The sequence below is a fragment of the Phaethon lepturus genome, unplaced genomic scaffold (genome assembly GCF_000687285.1).
Source record: "Phaethon lepturus isolate BGI_N335 unplaced genomic scaffold, ASM68728v1 scaffold8776, whole genome shotgun sequence".
NCBI classification, from domain to species: Eukaryota; Metazoa; Chordata; class Aves; order Phaethontiformes; family Phaethontidae; genus Phaethon; species Phaethon lepturus.
The window spans coordinates 1,786-22,488 of record NW_010544033.1 but is presented as its reverse complement, the minus strand read 5'-3'; the positions used below and the strand labels follow the sequence as shown (position 1 = coordinate 22,488).

At 41.1% G+C, this 20,703-nt stretch overlaps 1 protein-coding gene across 1 annotated transcript; it reads left to right on the top strand.

Moving 5' to 3' along the window:
* Nucleotides 1-1,370: 1,370 nt before the first annotated feature.
* On the top strand, nucleotides 1,371-19,827 carry DHTKD1 (dehydrogenase E1 and transketolase domain containing 1; the record flags this gene model as incomplete). Its single annotated transcript, XM_010288539.1, has 16 exons — nucleotides 1,371-1,526; nucleotides 2,297-2,508; nucleotides 4,317-4,511; nucleotides 4,832-5,101; nucleotides 8,244-8,415; nucleotides 9,980-10,178; nucleotides 11,022-11,334; nucleotides 12,414-12,498; nucleotides 13,396-13,535; nucleotides 13,788-13,938; nucleotides 15,170-15,276; nucleotides 16,371-16,535; nucleotides 16,914-16,996; nucleotides 18,126-18,295; nucleotides 18,813-18,898; nucleotides 19,378-19,827. Coding segments are annotated over 16 exons (2,606 nt in total), but the record flags the coding sequence as incomplete, so codon positions are not given.
* Nucleotides 19,828-20,703: the final 876 nt, after the last annotated feature.

Genomic DNA, 20,703 nt, shown 5'->3' with positions numbered 1-20,703 from the left:
TCACTTTGGTAATGTGCTCTTGTAGAGCTTTACTGCTTGTAAAGGCTCCTGTGCCATGCGCCTGGGATTCCTCTTTTTTGTATTCTTGCAACTTGAGCTATCTATGTACAGACAACTCTGCTGCAGCAGTAACTGTGATGCTTTCAGCTCAGTTTTGTAGTGCACAAAAATAATTTCAAGCGGAAAACTCTCAGGGGTAGGAGTGTCGTCCCTGCATTGACACCTGAGGAGACGCCAGTAGGAATTAAGCCTGTTGCGCAGAAGCAGGAGTGAAGCCGGTTTGTTAGCTCCTGCACGCCGAGTCCCATCCCTAAGTAGCCTCCTTGTTAAGCAAGGGTAGTGTTAATATATACTTATGTTCATTTTAATACTTGCTTTTAAAAGGCTTTCTTGCTGAGAGTGCTGTGGGAGGCATTAGGGTCATGTTCTTTTGCTGTAGTACCCGTTAGAGAAAAGCACCTGTTTGAATGAGCTGACTGCGTGAACATTAATAGCTGGAGCAGAGTGCTGGCGATGGAAATGTGAATGTCAGAGAAATAACTTTGTGAAATGGTCTCAGAAGCTGCGTTGTTTTGGAAAATCAAAGTCTTAAGACCTGAATACTGTCAGCACTGCGTCTTTATCAGGGCAGACCACACACACATTAGAAACACATTATAAACTGGTTCATATCATTAATTTATAGCAGAGTCTGCTTGCAATATATTTTATTGGTTTACGGTTTATTGACCTGGTCTGTGGCTTGTGTGCAATGACACTAAAGTTGTGCGCGTGATCTTTCAGCTGGTCAAGTTTTGCTTATGTCGATAATTTTTTGACCTCAATGCAAAATGCCTACAACAGTGTGTTGCTGGTGTCTGTTGAAAAAAGAGTTCACATACTTGAATTTTGAGTATGTCTGGCTCAGCTCGTGCACATGCTAGTGGCTCCTGCAGACAGAGACTTTTTTTTTAAGTCATAGGACCTAAATTATTGTTAAGACCCCATTCTCCTGTTAGAAGGGAACTAAGTGATATGATTGGGTTGGCTGATGAAGACTTTACACACTGGTAGTGTGCCATTCTTCAGTTGGACATATCTGTTGTAAAGAGACTTGAAGCAGAATGGTGTAGCTTTGCATATGTTTACAGGAGCCTAACTATGAGGGGAGTTGTGGGGGAAATCTGTAGTGTACTTGCTTGAAAATTGGATGGGTGAGCAGATTTAGCAGTTTAATGATGGAGCTGTTGTGGGGTGATAAGGTGAAAACTACTGCTTAGAAAAACTGTGTTTCCAGCCAGAACCTGGACAAAATACTCCTGTGTTGGTTCTGTACATGGATTAAATGTGAGCATGTGTGTGATACTGTTCTGCTTTCTTTCTGTTTTCAGTTGACCATGCTCTTGCTCGTTTAGTAACTGCATACGCTGAACATGGCCACAAAGCAGCCAAAATAAACCCACTGTTTGCTGGCCAGGCTGTTATGAACATGGTACCCGAAATCCAAGAGTTGGCCGAAGTTCTTCAAGGGCCCCTCATTACTACAGGTGAGTCCACAGCCTTATCACAGTGAATTCTCTTCATGGGTGATTTATTGAAACGCTGTGGCCTCTGTGGAAGAGCCAAATATTGAATGGTGGTTCAATCAGTAATGAAAAGTTGGATGGAAAATTGTTAGCTTCAGCCCACTTACATGTTTGTTGCAGAAATCATTGTGTAATGAGTGGCTACCTTCTAGCATCTTTCAAAACCATGACAATTTTTACTTGGTCTTCCAATTACTGAGGTTGTACATTAATTTCTTGTGTTGCTGTAAAATTCTATGATTTAGCACAAAACTTACTACTGTAGTGAAGCTGCCAGGGCACTGGGGCAGAGGTCAAGACTTGTCTTTTCTTGGATCTCTTAGACTCTCGCTGTGACCTTAAAGCATGGAGAAGGCCCTCCTTTGTTCATTTTCCCCACCTGCAAAACAGGTGCTTATTTACTTGTGATGGAGCTGGGATTGCAGCGCATTTCTCTGAGCCACAAGATAGAGTGCTATGCTGAGTCACAAAAACAGTGACTTTGTGTCATTCATGGTAAAGTCTTTCAGAAAGGCATTTTGAGCACCTTACAAATAAGCAAGAGACCCTCATTAATAACACTGAAGTGCGCTTATAAAATAACTTCCTGAGTTTTGTTTTTAAATGAAGGAAAGGAAGACAAGATGTTAATTTGTATACTCGAAATGTTAATATAATTGCAAGACAACAGTTTAGGTCTTAGTGCTTCCCCTCCTTCCCCAAAGTGGCTAATAACATTTATTTCTCACCAGGGCTTCTAAACATGGGAAAAGAAGAGGCTTCCCTAGAAGATGTGTTGGCTTACCTTGACCATATATACTGTGGGCATATTTCCATAGAAACAAGCCAGCTTCCAACTTTGGAGGAGAGAGAATGGTTTGCTAAAAGGTTTGAAGAGCTAAAACAAGAAGCGTTTACACCTGAAGAGAAAAAGCACTTGTGCAAACTGATGTTGGAGTCCCAGGTACCTTGGTCACTATTCTTGGATTGTAACAGAGTCATCATGGAGTCTGTCATAAACCCTTTACTGCTCCAGACATTTGTGCAGAAAAACAACAATTGCTATCCTGAAAGGCTTTGACAGTGTGCAAGAGGAAGGAGTAAAAGGTTTTGCCTGAAAAAGTGCAGTACACAAACGTGGGAATCTTACTGGAGGTGGTTGTTGAATTTACTTTGCAGCCATTATTGAAACAAATAGTGATACCTTTTGATTTGTATTGATTACTTTGGAAACTATTTCTAGGAAATTTTTTCCAGCCAGTTCCAAACTCAAAAGGTTTTTAGAAGTCACTATTCTTTATATTGTGTGTAACATATATTGTGTGTAACATATTTCTTTATTGTCTGGAGACACAAATAATAGCCCTACAAACTCATGAGTAATCAGTCTTCAAAAGTGAGATTCTCTTAGGCTAATGGTATGGAAGCTTATATGGAATGTAACTGATGGGAATCTAAGGTTGGGCAGACCTCTGTGAAATTTTGTGCTCTGGTATAGCTGTTCTTGGTTTTCTTTTCACCCTCGTGCTGGTCTTTTTTACTAGCTTTAAAGTATGATGTCTTTCAAGGCTTTGGGAGAACAAAACAGATTTGGACTGAGGTGTTAGCCACATAGCACTGGTAAATTTGCTGCTTTTCAGTAAAGGAACTTTTGTTCAATGCACTCTGTAAGGAAGTGAAAGATGTATGTACTTGCAAAATGTATAGAGAAAATTTATTCCAGTACTTCTGTACTGTGAAAAATTTTCTTTTTCTCCCTTTTCTCCCTGTGTTATCCAGAACGATGGAAAGGTAGAAGAGCAGGGTGTGTGAATGTGTCCGTTTCCAGTATTCCAAGTGGAAGGAGGGTTAAATGTAATATTTACCAGTGACTGAACAGAAGTATATGGCACATTTCCTATTTTTCTTGCCTCTTCGGCAGTTAAAGGATTTGATAGTGACACAGAAGGGTGAAATCAGGACCCTGATAGATGTGCTGTTGACTTCAGTATGACCAGAACTGTACTTAGAGTGTAGAATTTGACAAGAAAAAAACCTGCTGCTATGTGTGATTAGTTTTGTGTACATCATTCCTCAAAACTAAATGTTGCATAACTAGGAGGTGTTCAGCAGTTGGCTCAGATCTTTGGCTATGGCTCAGTCTTCCCTTCTCAGTTACAGACTTCGTTTATTTTCTCTCTTCAGTTGCAAAACACTACAAACACTTCCAGTGCCTCCAAAACTTTGTCACTTGTGAGAGCTGTCTAGGAGTAGATGAATGGAGTGAAGTGGGAGGAGTGAGAGGGAAATGAAGTAAATATACATTCATTTATTTTCCTTCTCTCAAGCATTCTTCTACCTATGTATTAAGGACTGTGCCTAATAGTAATCAAAATGAAACACTTTCTTCTCTGTCACTTTGCATCTTGGGATAGTTAAGGTTTATACTATAAAAGAACACCATTCCTTCATTTCCACCTCAAATAGGTATACTGTCAAGGAATCTGTAAATTGCTCTGGTGGTATATTTCTTCTGCATCTCCTTCCATGTTAGATAGAGACGGTTTGGTCCTTGATCCAATATTTTTATGCTTAAGAGGAGATAAGAGCTGATTTCTTGTCATCATAGCTTCTGGTCTCAGACTGTGTGGGTGGAGAATGAACTGAGACTTTCAAGGGTGATGCTTAGGTTTGTATGCCTTAAAGGAACAAACGTAAATGATATTTCAATTTTATAAACAGAAGACTGCTGCTTAAAATAGCCTAATACTGAAGTTGTCTTGTTTTTAATAGGAGTTTGATCACTTCTTAGCCACAAAGTTTGCCACAGTGAAGCGGTATGGTGGTGAAGGAGCGGAGAGTATGATGGGTTTCTTCCATGAGTTGTTCAAGATGTGTGCGTACAGTGGTGTGACAGACATCATTCTTGGAATGCCTCATCGTGGAAGACTTAATCTTCTCACGGGTTTACTTCAGCTTCCACCTGAGGTAGGAGATTCATAATCTCACTGGCAGTTTCTCTATGACTGGTTTATTTGCGATAAAATAATACCCCAAAAGTTGATCATGTTGCAAATGCTGGAGCAATAAAAAAGTTATGGGTGTGAGAGTGTTCTCCCCTCCTGTCAGCAATTTAGCCAAATGTCCACAGGAGACTGTTAAAAGAACTCTAATTAAGGGATTTATGTGCTGTTATCTGAAGCATCCTTGCAATTTTAGGAGCAGGAGGGCCTACAGTTCTGTAAACATTCTTCTTTCAATGTTCAATGACTTGGAAAGGGGTTTTAATCAAATTTGTCTCCATGCAGCTCATGTTCCGTAAGATGCGTGGTTTGAGTGAGTTTCCAGAGAATTCAGCAGCCATTGGAGATGTTCTATCCCACCTGACATCTTCTGTAGATCTCGACTTCGGTACCCACAGGCCTGTGCACGTCACCTTGCTGCCTAACCCCTCACACTTAGAAGCAATCAATCCAGTGGCCGTGGGCAAGACACGAGGAAGGCAACAGACTCTGCTCGATGGAGATTACTCCCCAGAGAGCTCTGCACAGCCTGGAGACAAAGTTATTTGCCTGCAGGTATTTTGCTCACAATTTCTAACTGATCTTTGTAAGACTTCCTGGACTAGCACGTGAACAGAAGTGGTGTGTGCAGAAATATCAAACAAAACTGAATTAATGAAGAATATCAAGAACTGGGATCCTCTTTATGGAGAAAGAGGAGGGTAAGGAAGATTTCCAGGTGACGTATGTGATGATACTGGCATTTAAACAATTCCACTTCTAAGATTTCTGAAGAACCGATTCTGATACCTTCCTTTATTTTAATAATACTCTGCATTGAGAGCCATGTGTGCCTTTCCTCACAGAGCACTTCTGCACTTAAACCATCACTGTTAACCTTCTTATAAGTTAAATGGATTTGTAAAAGAGCTATCAACAAGGTTGCAAAATATACAGGAGGATTTAGAATTTTGTCATTTTATCATGGTGCTGTTGAAGAGTCTGCTGGAATTGGGTTTTAATCCTTAAACTGTTTTTTATAACTGTGGAGGCAGACCTAAATAGTTCCTTGACAGATTTTCTTGTCTTGCATTGTATTCAACTTGAAAATACAAGTGAGTCGATAGCTTAAACATTTTTAAAGCTGGGCGTAAAAATGAGTTGGAGCAGAACTGTTCTCCTGTGAAATACAATAAACATGGAGGAAGTTACAGGTAGAAGTGAAAACATATTTCAGTTAAATAAATGTTTTTCTTCCTTCTGGAAGGATGTGAATACTGAGAAAAAGCAGAAAGGAGAATATGAAATACTGAGAAAACTGGAGGCAAGTTGGGGTTCTCTCTCTCTCTCTTTTTTTTTTTTTTTTTGGTAGATAAAAAGAGACTTTGGGGCATGCAAGTGCAGGAAGAAAAGTTTGTTGCCTGATGCATCTTCTCCTCATCTTTCAGTGCAGTTATGTCTGTTAATTTGATAAGATACTACTGCTTCTTAGATTCTGTCTGTCTCATAATGTTAGATCTTCACCATGTAGTGATGAAGCTGCTATGACTCTTTAAACAAAGTTTCTTCAGGATAAATGGACCCTCCCTATGCAAGAAAAAATTAACTTTTTTGTTTTTGAAGGGGTAGGTGGTAGGGAGGGTTGCATAGTGGAGAAGAACAACATTTAACTCCGAGCTCGCCACCTCTGTGTTAGTAAACTGGCTCAAAGTAATCCCAAAAGAAAGAAAACGTTTCATGTAATGTGAGCATCATTAAAGACACATCACAATTGTGTCTTTAAGAAGTCCAAGAGTTAGATTAAAAAAAAAGGCACATTTTTACAGTTGTGGCTGTTAACTGCTCTCATTCACCTAATCGGGAAGAATGAGATGAAAGCAGGCACCTCCTCTTTCAGAATCTTCGTTTGCAAATTTCTCTTTGGGCTTTGTTTTCATAGCACTGTCTCTCCAGAAATGTAAGCTTACGAACTCTGAATTGAGGTTTACTCTGGCATTTGTTCTATTCTTCCACTAGGCTGAGTGCCAGAGCTTGACGGTAAAAGAGTAAAGATCAGCTAAGGTGCCAATGTCAGTGGTGAGCCTAGTTGTCCAAGGTCTGATGATCTTCTTTTCTGGAACATCACTGTGCTCAGCATATATGAAGACTATAAAACTCTTCTTGGTTAAGTCCTGTGGACACTTCTTGCAGTGTTTAATTGTTCATCTCTGCTGAAGAGTGGCTTAATTTCCACCTTCTTCTCACATACCTTAACTCCACTTCCTGGACATCAGGCAACTATTGGTGTTTGTGATTTGAACAGAAATCTGAGAATAAGGTCTCCCTGAAATGAAGTTTACTTCTGATGTTCCACTGTCAGGATCACTGTTTGGTGAATTAAACTTGATGGTCATCTTGCTTTTATGTTCTTTGCTAATGCTGCCCAGAAAAAACATGTTCTAGCAAACAAAAACTGTTTCCAGCTTTCTGCTGGAATGAGTAAAATCCTACCTGCACAGGAATTGAATTCTCTGGGGTTTGAGATGCGCATGAAGAGTCTTGTGTAGTTGGATAGTCATACTGTCTGTAGGCTTTAATGCTTTGGGAAGTACTGAAGGCCATAAAGTTCTTTCACATGTTGTAGGGTCTTTGCTCATATGTTATCACCGAGATACATAGCCTTCTTAGGCAGCAGAAGAAACCAGAAGGGAAAAGTGAAAACCCAGCACTTTGGGAACAACTGTAGCATGATAAGGGATAGAGTGGGGATGCTGTGTTGTCTCTCTTGCAGTAGTTAACTTTGGTGTTCTGTAATGCCTTTAGAAAAGGTATCTCTATTAGAACTGTACAAAGCCTGGTGCCGCCATTTCACTGGTTGATTGCACCTCTACTCTCTTTCAGGTGTACTGGCACCTGCAAAAGTTTCTTAAGGCTTGAAACCATTATCCTGTAACTGGAAAGTAGAACTGTCATCTGGTTTCAGTAAGAAACTGCATCAATCTATGTAGTGAATTTGATCTGCAAAGGATGGAATCTGCATTCTGAGGAAGCTATTCATCAGTGGAGAACTTCCTGTAGTTTCAACATATTGAAAAGCTAGATGATACCCATTCTAGTATTTCTAACCCTTTTGGAAACTTGGGTTGGATATCACAGTAGTCTCCCCTCCCCTTCCAAACTTTTTTTTTTTTTGCAACATTTATTGTGAATTTGAAATTTAACTAAGAACTTAAATTTTATTTCCTTCTGAAAGCTTTTATTTGCTCGTAAGTGCATCCATTCAGTTCCTTTTCCACTTTTTTCCCCTCTCGTGTCTGTTCATCAGCATTTAACTTTCAGCAAAGTGTGTAGCGAATGCTGTGGTGACTGGCTTCCTTCTGTTCAGTGGTCAGTGACTTGCTACTGACTGCTGCAGCTTTGCTATAGCCATGATACTTGCAGGCATTTGTACACTGCTGGGTCAATTTTAAGAGGTTATAGGTCAGTTCCAAATAGGGATTACATCAGACAGTCACGTACAGATGTTGGTTGTTATGACCTTGTGTTAGTGGTAAGACTATATACATGTACTCTCAAATCATGAAAACAGTAGTCTGAAAGCGGTTAAGTGGATCCAGCTGAAACTGTATCTGTTCTACCTACTCAATTTAAAAGGTCTTGCTTAATGAGTTATGGTTTTGATTTTGCTGTTCCTCCAGTGTTTTCTAATAAGACTTTTCCATCTTCTTCCCTAACGTAGGTTCATGGTGATGCTGCTTTCTCTGGGCAAGGGATTGTTCCTGAAACGCTGACGCTCTCTAATCTACCACATTTCAGAGTTGGTGGGAGCATCCATTTGATTGTTAATAACCAGCTAGGCTATACCACTCCTCCAGAGCGAGGAAGATCATCTTTGTACTGTAGTGATATTGGTATGTATAGTTGAATCAGAAGGAAGATTGCCTGTTGTGTCAGAAAGGATTTTTAACTCCAGTGTGAATATATGCTATGTGCTTTTTATAGCGAGTGCCTATCAACTCTAGGAGTTAGATTAATATATCTCCATGATAGAGTAGAAATTAAAATTATTATTACCTCCTACTAGCAAAAATTCGGATGCTAAAAATACACCTTTCCCTGTGTGCTTTATGGCAAAGACTAAATATCAAGGGAAAATCTTGTCGTACTTTTACAGGATGTTATAAAATATTTGCAAGATTACTGTCAAGTCTTTACAACTCATTTAATTTCTGCCATGTCAGTGACAACTTCTAAAAATGTATTGTGATTGAGTGTATAATACATGTAGTTTAAATATATCTTGCTAAATTTAATGAAAATCATTCCAGTGTGTTTTCAGAGCAAGATTTATAAGTCAGATACCCCTTCATTTTTCTGGTTTGTTTGTTGTCAGGTGAACTTGTTGAGCTTTTAATTGAAAGATGAGTCTCATGCCATTTCTAACCTTAAAATAGAAGTCTTTTGTTTTGGACTGGTCTTTCTTAGTGATAAACAGATGTACTATAACCAGCAAGATCAGAGACATAGTAGGTAGTTCCCTTGTGTGATCCTATAACTAAAAATATACTAACGTATATTTTTAAGCCTTAACATCAAGTGTTTGCATTTGTCTCTTACGGTTTCATCAAACCAAACAGGTAGATTAATTAAATCTGATAAGGTAGATAACATATGTTGTTACTACTTTTTCCCTGGGCTGGTTTTGTGTTGTGTGTATGGGGAGGGTTGGTTTGTTTGTTTGTTTTTTGTCCATCCTTAGTTTTCCTTTCTTCTTATCTGGTCAGGGAGGAGGGGGTGTTACCCATTTGAGCTTCAGGATTTTACTAGGGAGGGAAATCTGACATGCATCAGGAATGGCTGAATCATCTTAATTTCCCAGAATTTAGGGAGATAAACTACAAGAGGAGCACTCTGCTGCTGGGAAGATTTACAGCCAAATTGTCATACAGGAGAGAGTGTTAAGACATTTGAATTTTGCAGTGTTCTCTTTAATGAAGAGACCTTTCTACCTAGAGGAGCAGTGGATAGAATGACTACTAACAAGAGAGAAGATTGTTTCTGGGCCCATATGAATTCATAGTAGTGATAGCTTAGGATAAGAAGGAAACAAAACTCAGTTTTTTGTTTGAAAGCGAAGCAATCAAATAGTTCTCTCCCGTTCCCTGCAGACATCCACCCATTTTAAGACAATGCAGGAACTGTGTACAGAAAGTCCTCTGGGAATTTAGTGCTGGTAAAGAACTTGCGCTCAAACTGTGGCGTATACAACAGGTTGGGCTAATTGGACTTTCTTTTGGGGAAGACTCCTACTCCTTACCCCAGCTCTCATCACAAAGAGCATCATTTGTGGATTTGTTTTTGTTAAATACACTTCACATGAGTTCTCTGTAGTTCTCAGCAGAGTAGGCGTGTGTCCGCTTTCTTTGGAAGGGGTTGGGTGTGATTATTGTTGTTATGTTTTTAATCCCTTGGCAGGTAAAATTGTTGGATGTGCAGTAATCCATGTGAATGGGGATGATCCTGAAGAAGTTGTCCGTGCCACTCGACTGGCTGTTGAGTACCAACGCCAGTTCCGGAGGGATGTGATAGTAGACTTGCTGTGTTACAGGCAATGGGGCCACAATGAACTTGATGAGCCATTCTTCACCAACCCCAGCATGTACAAAATCATTAGGTAAGGGTAGCACACCTGATGGGGGAACCCAAGATGTACTTGTGTCTACACCAATGCAGTATTGCCTGCTACTGTCGTAGAGGTCTCTGTCTAATGAAGATCCTTTGCCATACCAACAAGTCTTTATGTAAGTGTAGCTACACTGTCAGCAGCTCTTGACTGAGTTGTGAGTCTGGCAATGATGTGTTAACGAAGGTAACCGCTAGTGTCGGTTCTTGAATATACAGCTTGATGCCTCTTGGAGAACAATCTTGCACATGGCCCTTGGATTTCAAATTCATGATGGCTAGTAATCAGAAGGCAAAGTTGTCATCTGTGTGCCAGAGGGAGGTGCAGATAATGTGGGAGCATGGGCAGGAAGCCAGTATGATGTTTGTCTCATCTTTGCCTGATCCTGCTGCTTCCAATGGGGACTCATCTTTATGAGCATTTAAATGTATTTGGATTTCATCCTTATCCCCAAAGAAAAATACACATAAAAATCTACTGGCCAATGAATTCTGTTGTTTTAGGTGAAGCATTTATGGAATGGATGGCTGATTCTCAGCTAATACTGAAATCCTACCGTAAATTTGTCTGAAGAAAATATGCATGATTGCACAGAGTCAGTCTAGTTGGGAGGTTTTTTTTCTTGAAAGACTGTAAAACACATACCCAAGAGAATTGTTATCTTTCTGGAAATGCCAGGCAAGCAAACTTGATGCAAATGAGTATAATGCACCAGGACATGATTGATTTTAGTTTTCCATGGTACCTGACAGCAGTAAGGTGGCATTTCCTTGTTCTGCAGTGACACTGTTCTCAGGCTTAATGTCTATGGGGTTTTGATTCCCTCTCTGACAGATCCCGTAAGAGTATCCCAGACACATATGCAGAATACCTAATAGCTGCCGGGCTCATGACTGAAGTTGAAGTATCTGAGATAAAGACGACATACTATTCTAAACTGAATGATCATCTTGCCAACATGACTTTGTATAGTCCACCTCCTACCAACCTGCAGGCTCACTGGAAAGGCTTCGTTGAGCCTTCTGCTAAAATTACCACTTGGGACACAGGTATGCCTGTACCGCTTCTGCAGTTTATTGGAGTCAAGTCTGTAGAGGTGCCTGAAGAACTCCAGATGCACAGCCATCTTCTGAAGACCTACGCACAGGTCAGTAGGGCATAATGCTGCTTCTAGTCCCATTGCTCAAAGATGTGACCCATTACAGGAAGAACTCGAAACACAGCAAGACTGCCAGTTAGAGAATAGCATAGTATTCTCTAGGAAAAACAGCTTGCTGTCTTTTTTGAGGCTGAAATTATGCCATTTTTCCTCCAGTTTTGAAGACAGACACGTCCTCTCTCCCAAATCTAATCATATACTTAATTTTGTTATTTCAACAATATTTTGTTGCAATGAAGAAAAAAGCTTATATAAAATACAGTTTATTTTTCATACAAGTAATAGAAGCTATTATGATAAATTACTATCATTTATATACTTTATGATTATAATGTGTACTTTGTGAGAGAATGAATCAGGAACTTGATAATAGTGTACACAGTTTCTAAAGCCAGTAGTGAGTGTTTATGTTAAATATATATAAATAAGCATATAATACACATGTGGCCAAGTTTGACAGTTTTTGATAGCTCATAAGTTTGTGTGCAATAATTGGATTGCTTTGGGTTTGTGAACGTTCCCCTTTGAATGATGACCATGCACAGGTGTCTAGTTGGCAGCCATAGAGAGGACATGAGTTGAATATTTCAGAAGGCTGATGTTCTTGCCTTCCCAGCCCAAGGCAAGAACACCACAGCTGGGTATGATGGTTTGTCTGCAGTTCTGCAGGCCACAACAGGAGAGAATTCTGGAGACTGAAATACTTACACCTGGTACCTTTCATCACTGCTGACCAGACAAAGCAAAAGTCTGTCAAGAGCACACTCTGTGCTGTGCTAAGATTTTAATACTTTTAGACTAAGATCTAATTTGTCAGTCCACAGTTTGACTGGTAAGTGAACATGTGGGTCATCCATGGTTCTGTGGTCTTCAGGGAAACCTTTTTCAGGATGTGCTGAAATAAGAGTACATGTATTCCAAACCAACCTCAGTTGGCTGCAGGAATATAGCAATTCTCTCTGCAGTGGTTTTGTTTTCCTAGCTTCTAATATTGATCTGTGCCACAAAAAGAGGTATAGATGGGAAAAGGCAAAGTAGTAACTTTTCCTTCTTGTTTACTTGTTTAGTCAAGAGTTCAAAAAATGGAGGAAGGAAAAAAGCTGGACTGGGCAACAGCTGAAACTTTAGCGTTTGGTTCCCTCCTGAGCCAAGGTAAGAGGGAAATAGACAGCAGACGATAAAATATTTTTGCTTTGATGACAATCAAGTATAACATTAGACTACTTAGGTGTTTCTAAGTCCGAAGATTGATATGATGTATAAATTTGACAGTTTGCATTTGCTTGGTACTAACAGAAGGTAAATGAGTCCTGTATGTCACTTCCCCAGTTGTGCCAGGGGAGGTTTAGATTGGATATTGGGAAGAATTTCTTCACCGAAAGGGTTGTCAAGCACTGGAATAAGCTGCCCAAGGAAGTGATGGAGTCACCATCCCTGGAGGTATTTAAGAGGTGTAGATGTGGTGCTTAGGGACATGGTTTGATGGTGGACTTGGCAGTGCTAGGTTAACGGTTGGACTCGATGATCTTAAAGGTCTTTTCCAACCTAAACGATACTATGATTCTAATATTTGTAGATTGGGTACTAAATTTCTTCAAAGAACTGTTGCTCCCTCTCACCCCCCAAAAAAGTTGGTGCATAGCAGTAAACACATGAGCAGTGCAGCTGACGTCAGTGAAGTCTCCCATGCGCTTATCTTTTAGAGTGTTTCATGCTGCAGTTTCTTCCCTCACCCCGCCACCCCCTCCATTTACATATGATACAGAATGCACATATTTTGCAGTTTGCTTCAGGAAATTGAACCATTTACCACAAAATAATTATTGGCTGCAGAGAGGAGAAAAGAGAAATGTCTGAGCATCTCTGTGCTTGTGAGTTGGAGCTGCTGCTCGTTAAGAATTCCATCTCAGGTTTGATGTTGCTGATGAAGGGAAATCCAAGAAGAGATGTAACACGAGAAGTAATATTTTAGGAGAGGGGAGTTGTTGTCCTGCATGTTTTCTTTTTACATGAGTTGCTAATCAAGTGTTTTGTTTATTGCTTGGCAAGGGTTTAATATCAGACTAAGTGGACAAGATGTTGGCAGAGGAACCTTTAGCCAACGACACGCGATGTTGGTTTGCCAAGAGACAGATGATACCTACATTCCTCTGAATCATATGTCCCCAGAGCAGAAGGGTTTCCTAGAGGTAGGTTCTGTGATCCACAAGACAACCTTCTTCAAGTTGTGCTGAAACGGAATATATATTTTAAAGCTACTGAGACATATGCAGGTAGCCTGTGTGTTCTGGCAAACCCCAGATAGACATAAAAACTGTTAAAGCACCCCCGTTCTTTGTAGTTACCCTCTTTACAAATTTAACGAGGTCCAGTTCCAAAGGTTCTTAACCCTGGGTTGTTGTCTTCTTCACCCACCCCTCCCAACGTTTTCCTTTTGTTAGGTGAGTAACAGTCCTTTGTCTGAAGAAGCTGTGCTTGGTTTTGAATATGGAATGAGTATCGAGAGCCCTAAGTTACTGCCAATTTGGGAAGCTCAATTTGGAGACTTCTTTAATGGAGCCCAGATAATATTTGACACTTTCATCTCTGGAGGTGAGTGTACAAGGAGCTAATATATTTAAAAATGAAGCATTTGTACTAAGCACATTTTTAGGAAATCCTTCATCTTTAAAGTAAAAGGGCAGCATGTTGAGAAAAGAATTCTGTTTTCTCAAGAAGTCTTGTGAGCTTGTTTGTGTGGTGCTGACTTCCCTGCAGCTTTTCTCTGAAGACAATCCATCTAAAATGAAAGACACCCCATCCTTGGCAGAAGACAGTTATTGCAAAAGGACAGTTGATTATATTAATGGCCTTTCTTCTGCCACCCCTCCCCATGTTTTAGTGTGTGTATACATATTTGATAGCTTTTTAGGCTGTACCTTTCCTGCTTGAGGCGTATGAAAAATTCCTGAAGCAATACAGAAGGAAAATAGTGATTACTTAAAACTAACAAAAAAACACACCACAACACCACCTTACAACCAGCCTCTCACTTTGACTCTGGCATGTTTTCTGAGTGCCCAGATACTGCAAAAAGACCTCGCTGGGCTGGCACATGCTGAGAAAATGCTAAGATGGATTTCTAGAGTGGGATTCCTTGTATGTAAGTGTCCAGGGTTTTGGCATCTGGCCTCAGTTAGGCCTCTGCGCTCCCTCTATAATCATAGATGGAAATTCAGAGGCGCTCAACCACCCATCCTCAATATCTATTTGAGGCTGGGATGAATTATCTTCTGGGTTTAATTGTAATCCCTTAAATAGCACAGGAGGTTTGATGGAGCCCAGGGGAGCTAGCCTGTGGCTAGTACTGCTGTGTTAGCTAGGACTGGCTCACGGGATGCTGCCTGGGTTACACCTGCAGAGGACCAAATGACCAAGGTATGCAGAAAATATGCAATGAATTATGGTTAGAAGTTTTCTCACTGAAGAGAGTTATCTTTGAGGACCCCTGTTAGTCAGGAGGATAATTCCATTAAGAGGATTCTTGCATACTGTGGTGATGTTTTAGACTAAGTTTTAAAATCTTCACTGTGTCTTGTGCTTCACATGGAGACTTAAGTCTTCAGGAAGCCCAAAGTACATGCTAATTTCAGAAACTTCAGATATCTTACGTGTGCTGTTCACTGTTGTGAATTGCACAGCAAAATGCCAGCAGCATGTTTCAGGCTTGTATTTAATGACATGGAAATTAGCTGTTCTTTTTTTCTGCAAAGTAATATGTGTTTTTGTAGATTTATGTTCTGTGGGAATCATTCTTTCCTTCCTTCTCACTGCATGTTTCTAGGTGAAGCCAAATGGCTTCTGCAGAGTGGGATAGTAATTCTTCTTCCCCATGGCTATGATGGTGCAGGCCCTGAGCACTCGTCCTGCCGGATGGAACGGTTCTTACAGGTACCCCGCCACACCTCTCAGATTCACATATCCCCATCACAGCATTGGCAAACAATGCTCTGGGAGTCTTGCTGCAAAATGCCACATTCCTGGTGTACCTGCTAGTGACAGCAGAAGCTGGAGACTTAGCAGGATCATAACTGTCATGATGAGATAGAAATGGGCTGGGCTAGAAGTGGAGGAAGAAAGGGGACTGTGATGAGAAGGTCTGGAAGTGGTGAGGAAGCAGTTTTGGTTTAAATGCTGCCACAACAGCTCTGATTCCAAGACTTTGAACCTTGTAATAAATGCTTGCTGTTCCTGTTGCATCTCTGTCACCTGCCCAAGTGTGTGTGGCAACATGAAATTTTGTAACGTGGGATTTGCATAGTGTTTGCAGAGGCCCTGTGCCCTCTGCAAACAGCCCTAGTGGGACATGCTTCAGTACTGCCTGCTGTCTTTTTTTTTTTTTTTTTTTGATTGCTGCTCTTCAGCAATGTCACTGTACCACAGAGAGTGTCCAGTAGCAAGACAACTGCTGAATTGCAAATAGCAGACCTCTAATGAGCACTTCTTTTAGAAAACATTTTGGGGATTGAAATCAGAAGCAGGCAGCCACCCCCTTGAGCAAACCACTTACTTATCTGTCCACTGGGCACAGATCATACAAACAGAATGCTGGACACTGTAAATATCAGTTAGTAAATCTGTGGAATGTTTTTACAAAAAAAAAAAAATTAAAATCCACTGTTGTGCCCTTGTGACTGTAGTAAGTAAATGAATACCTTTTCAGCTGAGTAATGGCTTAAAGGATGGGTTTGCAGCATGTTTAGAGAGACACTGCCACTCTGATGGAGAAGACCTCTCCTCCGTTAGAAAACCTGTCATGCCCTGGTTACAGTGTGCTAGAAGGAGGCAGTTCAGATATAGTCTTACCAGTTAAATGCTAAAGCCATTTCTTCTCTGAAGTTGCTTTTTCCTGCAGTGTCTGAAATGGGATATTTGCTCCTCTATGCTTATACTAGTCAGTGTGCCTTACGTGCCTGGATTCTTGTTGGCATGTTTGACTCATGGCTTGCTTCTCTACAAGGTATTGCTGTGTTCCCCTTACGCAGATGTGTGACAGCTCAGAAGAGGGAGTTGATGGGGACCAGGTGAACATGTCAGTTGTGCATCCCACCACCCCAGCACAGTATTTCCATTTACTCCGGCGGCAAATGGTCCGAAACTTCAGGAAACCTCTCATTGTTGCTTCTCCCAAAGTGTTACTCAGGCTCCCTGTAAGCTGAAAAACCTTCTTCTCCTTTTTCTTATTTTTCTCTTCTTCTGTGTTCTCTTCCCCTTTTTCTTTGTTCTTCTTCTGTGTTCTCCTCTCTCTGTTTTTGGGTTAAAGCAATGGGGTTTTGCCTGTTGGGGGCAAGATAGGTTGAGGATTAAAGCTGGGTGGAGGTGAACCTGAAGTAGGGTTGATTCTAGGTCTGGTGGTGTTCTTGAGAATCTTACCATGCCACCTTTCGACTGTGGGAGTGGGAGCAGAAGGGAGTAGGAAGGTTGTGTCTTTTGTACTTACCAAAACCCTGTCTCTGTATCCTCTCCCCCACTCTGGCCCGAGGGAAAAAGCAGCAAGATTTGGTAACTTCCAGCTCTCCCCCATGTAGGCTGCTGTATCAAGTTTTGAAGAAATGGCTCCAAGAACAACATTCAAGCCTGTCATTGGTGACTCCTCCGTAGATCCTAAAAGGTAGCTCTGCTTTCTTGGAGGGAAAGCTCAGACGGGAAGTCCTGTCCCTTCTACCTAACAGCTCAAGTTTCAGGTCATATGGAAGAGGTGAAAAATGGGGGAAAATGTTACTTTATGGGGGGTGTTTTAGAGTTTTATTTGGTTCTCTTTTCTTCTGCTTACTTACTGGTAGTTATCATATCTGCCTGCATAACTGTTCATTGTTCAGGCTTTCAGCCTTTGCCCCCACGGGGAGGCTGTGACCATAGTTGCTAATCTGATGAGTGCCATTCTGCACCATGCCCATTATCTAACAGTCACTGGGAGCAGCTGTTATGTGAAGAGATGCCAAATTTTTGCTCTAGTGTTGGAACACCTGAGCTGATGAAGTGAAGTTAGGCCAATAATAAATTGTGTCTGTATATCTTCCTCCCTTCAGATACGATTACAGAGAATCCTTTTCACACTGGGCAATTCTGGCTGCCTTTTTTTTTTTTTTCTCCCTCCTAAGGTTCTTGTCTGGTCCTTGTCCCAGTAATACCAGAGTCTGACAGCATCCCTGATGTTTGCATCCTCACCCACAATCAAAAGGCTGAAATTATCTTAGCATCTTGTTTTGGGTTTTTTTAGTGGGATGGTGAGGCACAGAGGGTGAGGTTTATCTCCTTGCCTTTGTCCAGAAGGTTAGGCAGCCAAGACCTCTCTGATTGCTGGAGGGTATTGCGTATCTCCAGCAGGCAGTTCCTCTTTGGCATGGGAGGAAATTGTCCTCTGGAGGTACTTCTGTCCCTCTCTGGTTTATTCTCTAGAGAGAGCGCATAGATGACTAGCTTCGACTAGGTGTTTAATTTTTAGATATTTAAAGCTAAGAGACATGAATCCCATTGTAAGGTAACTTTCCCAGGATTACTGAAGAAGCAGGACCTCTGGGGCTCGGGCATACTGTGCCCAGAGGTTAGTTGGACAGCTGTTGGAAGGGATTGGGAGGGAAGGGACAGCAAAGAGAAAAGATGGTCTAGGGTAGCAATTTGGCTTCATAGAGTTGTCTTTTAAAGTTTGGCTGTTTTGTTTTTTTTCCGAAAGTGTGAAAATGTTCTGGATGGAGTTTCAGTGAAACACTAAACTTTGAAACATCCCTGTTTTTCTTTAGTGTCACCCAAGTGGTGCTCTGTTCTGGTAAGCATTACTATGCTTTGGTGAAGCAGAGAGAGACACTAGGAGAGAAACAGCATAACACAGCTATTTTGAGACTTGAAGAACTGTGTCCTTTCCCCCTGGAAGCTCTACAGCAAGAGTTGAGCAAATACAGCCGTGTGAAAGGTCAGCCAGATTTTTACCTTTGTGTTTCTGGACTCTTTGAAGTACTGAACTAAATCTGTTGCCTTGTCTTTTAGGATGAAGAGTTGTAGTGGCTCTTTCCTCTTTGCTCTTCCCCTCATACATCCAGTGTTTCTGGAGTGGGATAATACAAACGTTTACCACTTGTGCTGAAAGAACCTGTCTCTCTGCTATTGTTAGCTTCCATAAAGCACTATTAAAAATTGGAGTGAACCATTTGGGGCATTTTTTACATTGGTCTTTGCAGCCCAGTCCTTTAAGTGGCTTTTGAAAATGTTGGTAGAAAAGCAGAATATACCCACAGTATACCCTACTAGTGGCCATACTTTTGGTTTGACTTTTGCAAGCTGTGACATGCAAGGGAATTCGATCTGGCAAGCCTTCATTTAACAAATGCCAAGACAAAAAAGGCAGAGGTGCTACAAAAGAAAAAAACGTTCCTTGAGCTGCTGAAAAGATAAATATGTGTATTTGTAATGTACCCTTATCCTTCCTTTAGCCTTCATCTGGAGTCAGGAAGAACCACAGAACATGGGTCCATGGTCCTTTGTGTCACCACGGTTTGAAAAGCAGCTGGGAGTTAAGGTAAGATGTCCCCATGGTGTTTTAGCCTTTAAAATTAAGTTTGAAGTTCTCCTTGAATGCAAAATTCTGTAATGTTGACACAAAAAACTAATCCTGATGCCTAAACCAAATGCATGTTCTAATTTAAGCTACTTAAGCTCTTTATAGCACCATTTAGTGGTGATGAGCAGGAGTGGAACTTTCTTTTTACCAGGCATTTAGTCTAAGTAGACAGGATGATGAAAGATCCCAGGTAGGAAACAACATGCTTCAAGTGAGTAGGAGCAGAATCCAAAGCTGCTCTTTGCTCTGGCAGATCATGCACTGCAATGTTCTTGGAGCCATGGTCGTTGGAAGATGGAGGATAACTTCCTGCATTACTTCCAGCTGGCACTGCCCAATGTCTGACAGTAGATACCACTATGGCATCAGAGGAGGACCTCAAGATGCAATCCTATGCTTGTGCTTCATTAATCTTTTCCTCCTGACTCAAATTTCAGCTCCGTCTTGTGAGTAGACCTCCTTTACCAGCCCCAGCAGTTGGCATTGGAACCCTACACCACCAGCAGCAGGAAGATGTTCTTACCAACACATTCATCTAAGTTTTCAATGGACAGATCACTCCTGCTGCCAGTCCTGTTTGGTGCCGACTCCTATGAAGAACGAAAGCTAGATCCTTCAGACTCTTAGTTCTCCAAAATGGGGAAAAAGAATGGCACAAGTTCTGTCATGATGAAGCAATTTTTTTCATGTAGGGCAGTATCTAAAGATAAGAGGTGATGCCTGTTACTCTAGATACTTACTGTTCTCTTATATTTTCTATAAAACATCTTTTTAAAGTTAAAAAACAATTTAAAAAATTCAGTCCAGGGGGCATATGGGTGAGGTGGCTATAAAATGCCTTGTTTCACCTTGCTTATCTGCACTTGATAGTTCCCTGGAACGGTGCATGTCTGAAAACAGTTTCTGTTTCCACAGAAGTGTTAGTGCTCTTTCATTGAATAAATGCTTCCCCATGCCTGGGAATGAGCCATTTCTATAGCAGAGTGTTGTGGGTTTTCTCATTTCTTTTTCTATGGGCCAGGGATGAAATCTGTTGCAGCTGTTGGTGCTCTTCTCAAGACATAGGTTGTTAAAGCAGGATTCCTGGGGGGGTTCTTTTGCAGGATGGCTCCTGAAGGCTTCAGCCACCGCTGTTTCTCTTGCTTGGAGAAGCAGTGCTTTCACATCAAGCTTGCAGGGTGGAAGGCATGCTGCAGGGATTGTGCCATATTTTAGGACTGTATTTTGTAGAAGCAAAACCAGTTTCTAGAGGCTAGCCTGAAGGCTGACAGTACCTCCTACCTGGGAAATTCTTCTCAGTGTCCTCCTTGTGGTTTGTTGTTGGATTTTGGGTTTGTTTTTTTTTTAACCCCAAGATCGTACTGTTAAACTGGCCCATTGGTTTAGTCTTCTGTGTTGATAAGGAACATATAACTTCTCACTAGTAAAGCTATAGGGAAGTGCATTTAAGAAACCATCTTTTTTCCAGTCCCAGGCTGCTGTGCTGTTTACCAGTTCTCATGAATGTGGCCTGTTTTTGAGGGCTCACTTCTGCTCATTTTCTTCTTTCAGTGGTCCTTAGTTCCCACAGAAAATCTTGCTTGAGCTGGAAGAAGGCTGAAGTTGTGACCAAGTAAGAGCAACAGAAAAGAGGCCAAAACTGGCAAGCTAAACAGAAAAGTGCCGTAAGGCAGGCTGCAAAGGGTTTGAGGGACAACTTGCTGAAAGGTGTAATAGTGAGGCCTCTTTCAAATACACCAGAAGCTGGAAGGGTGAGAGAATGA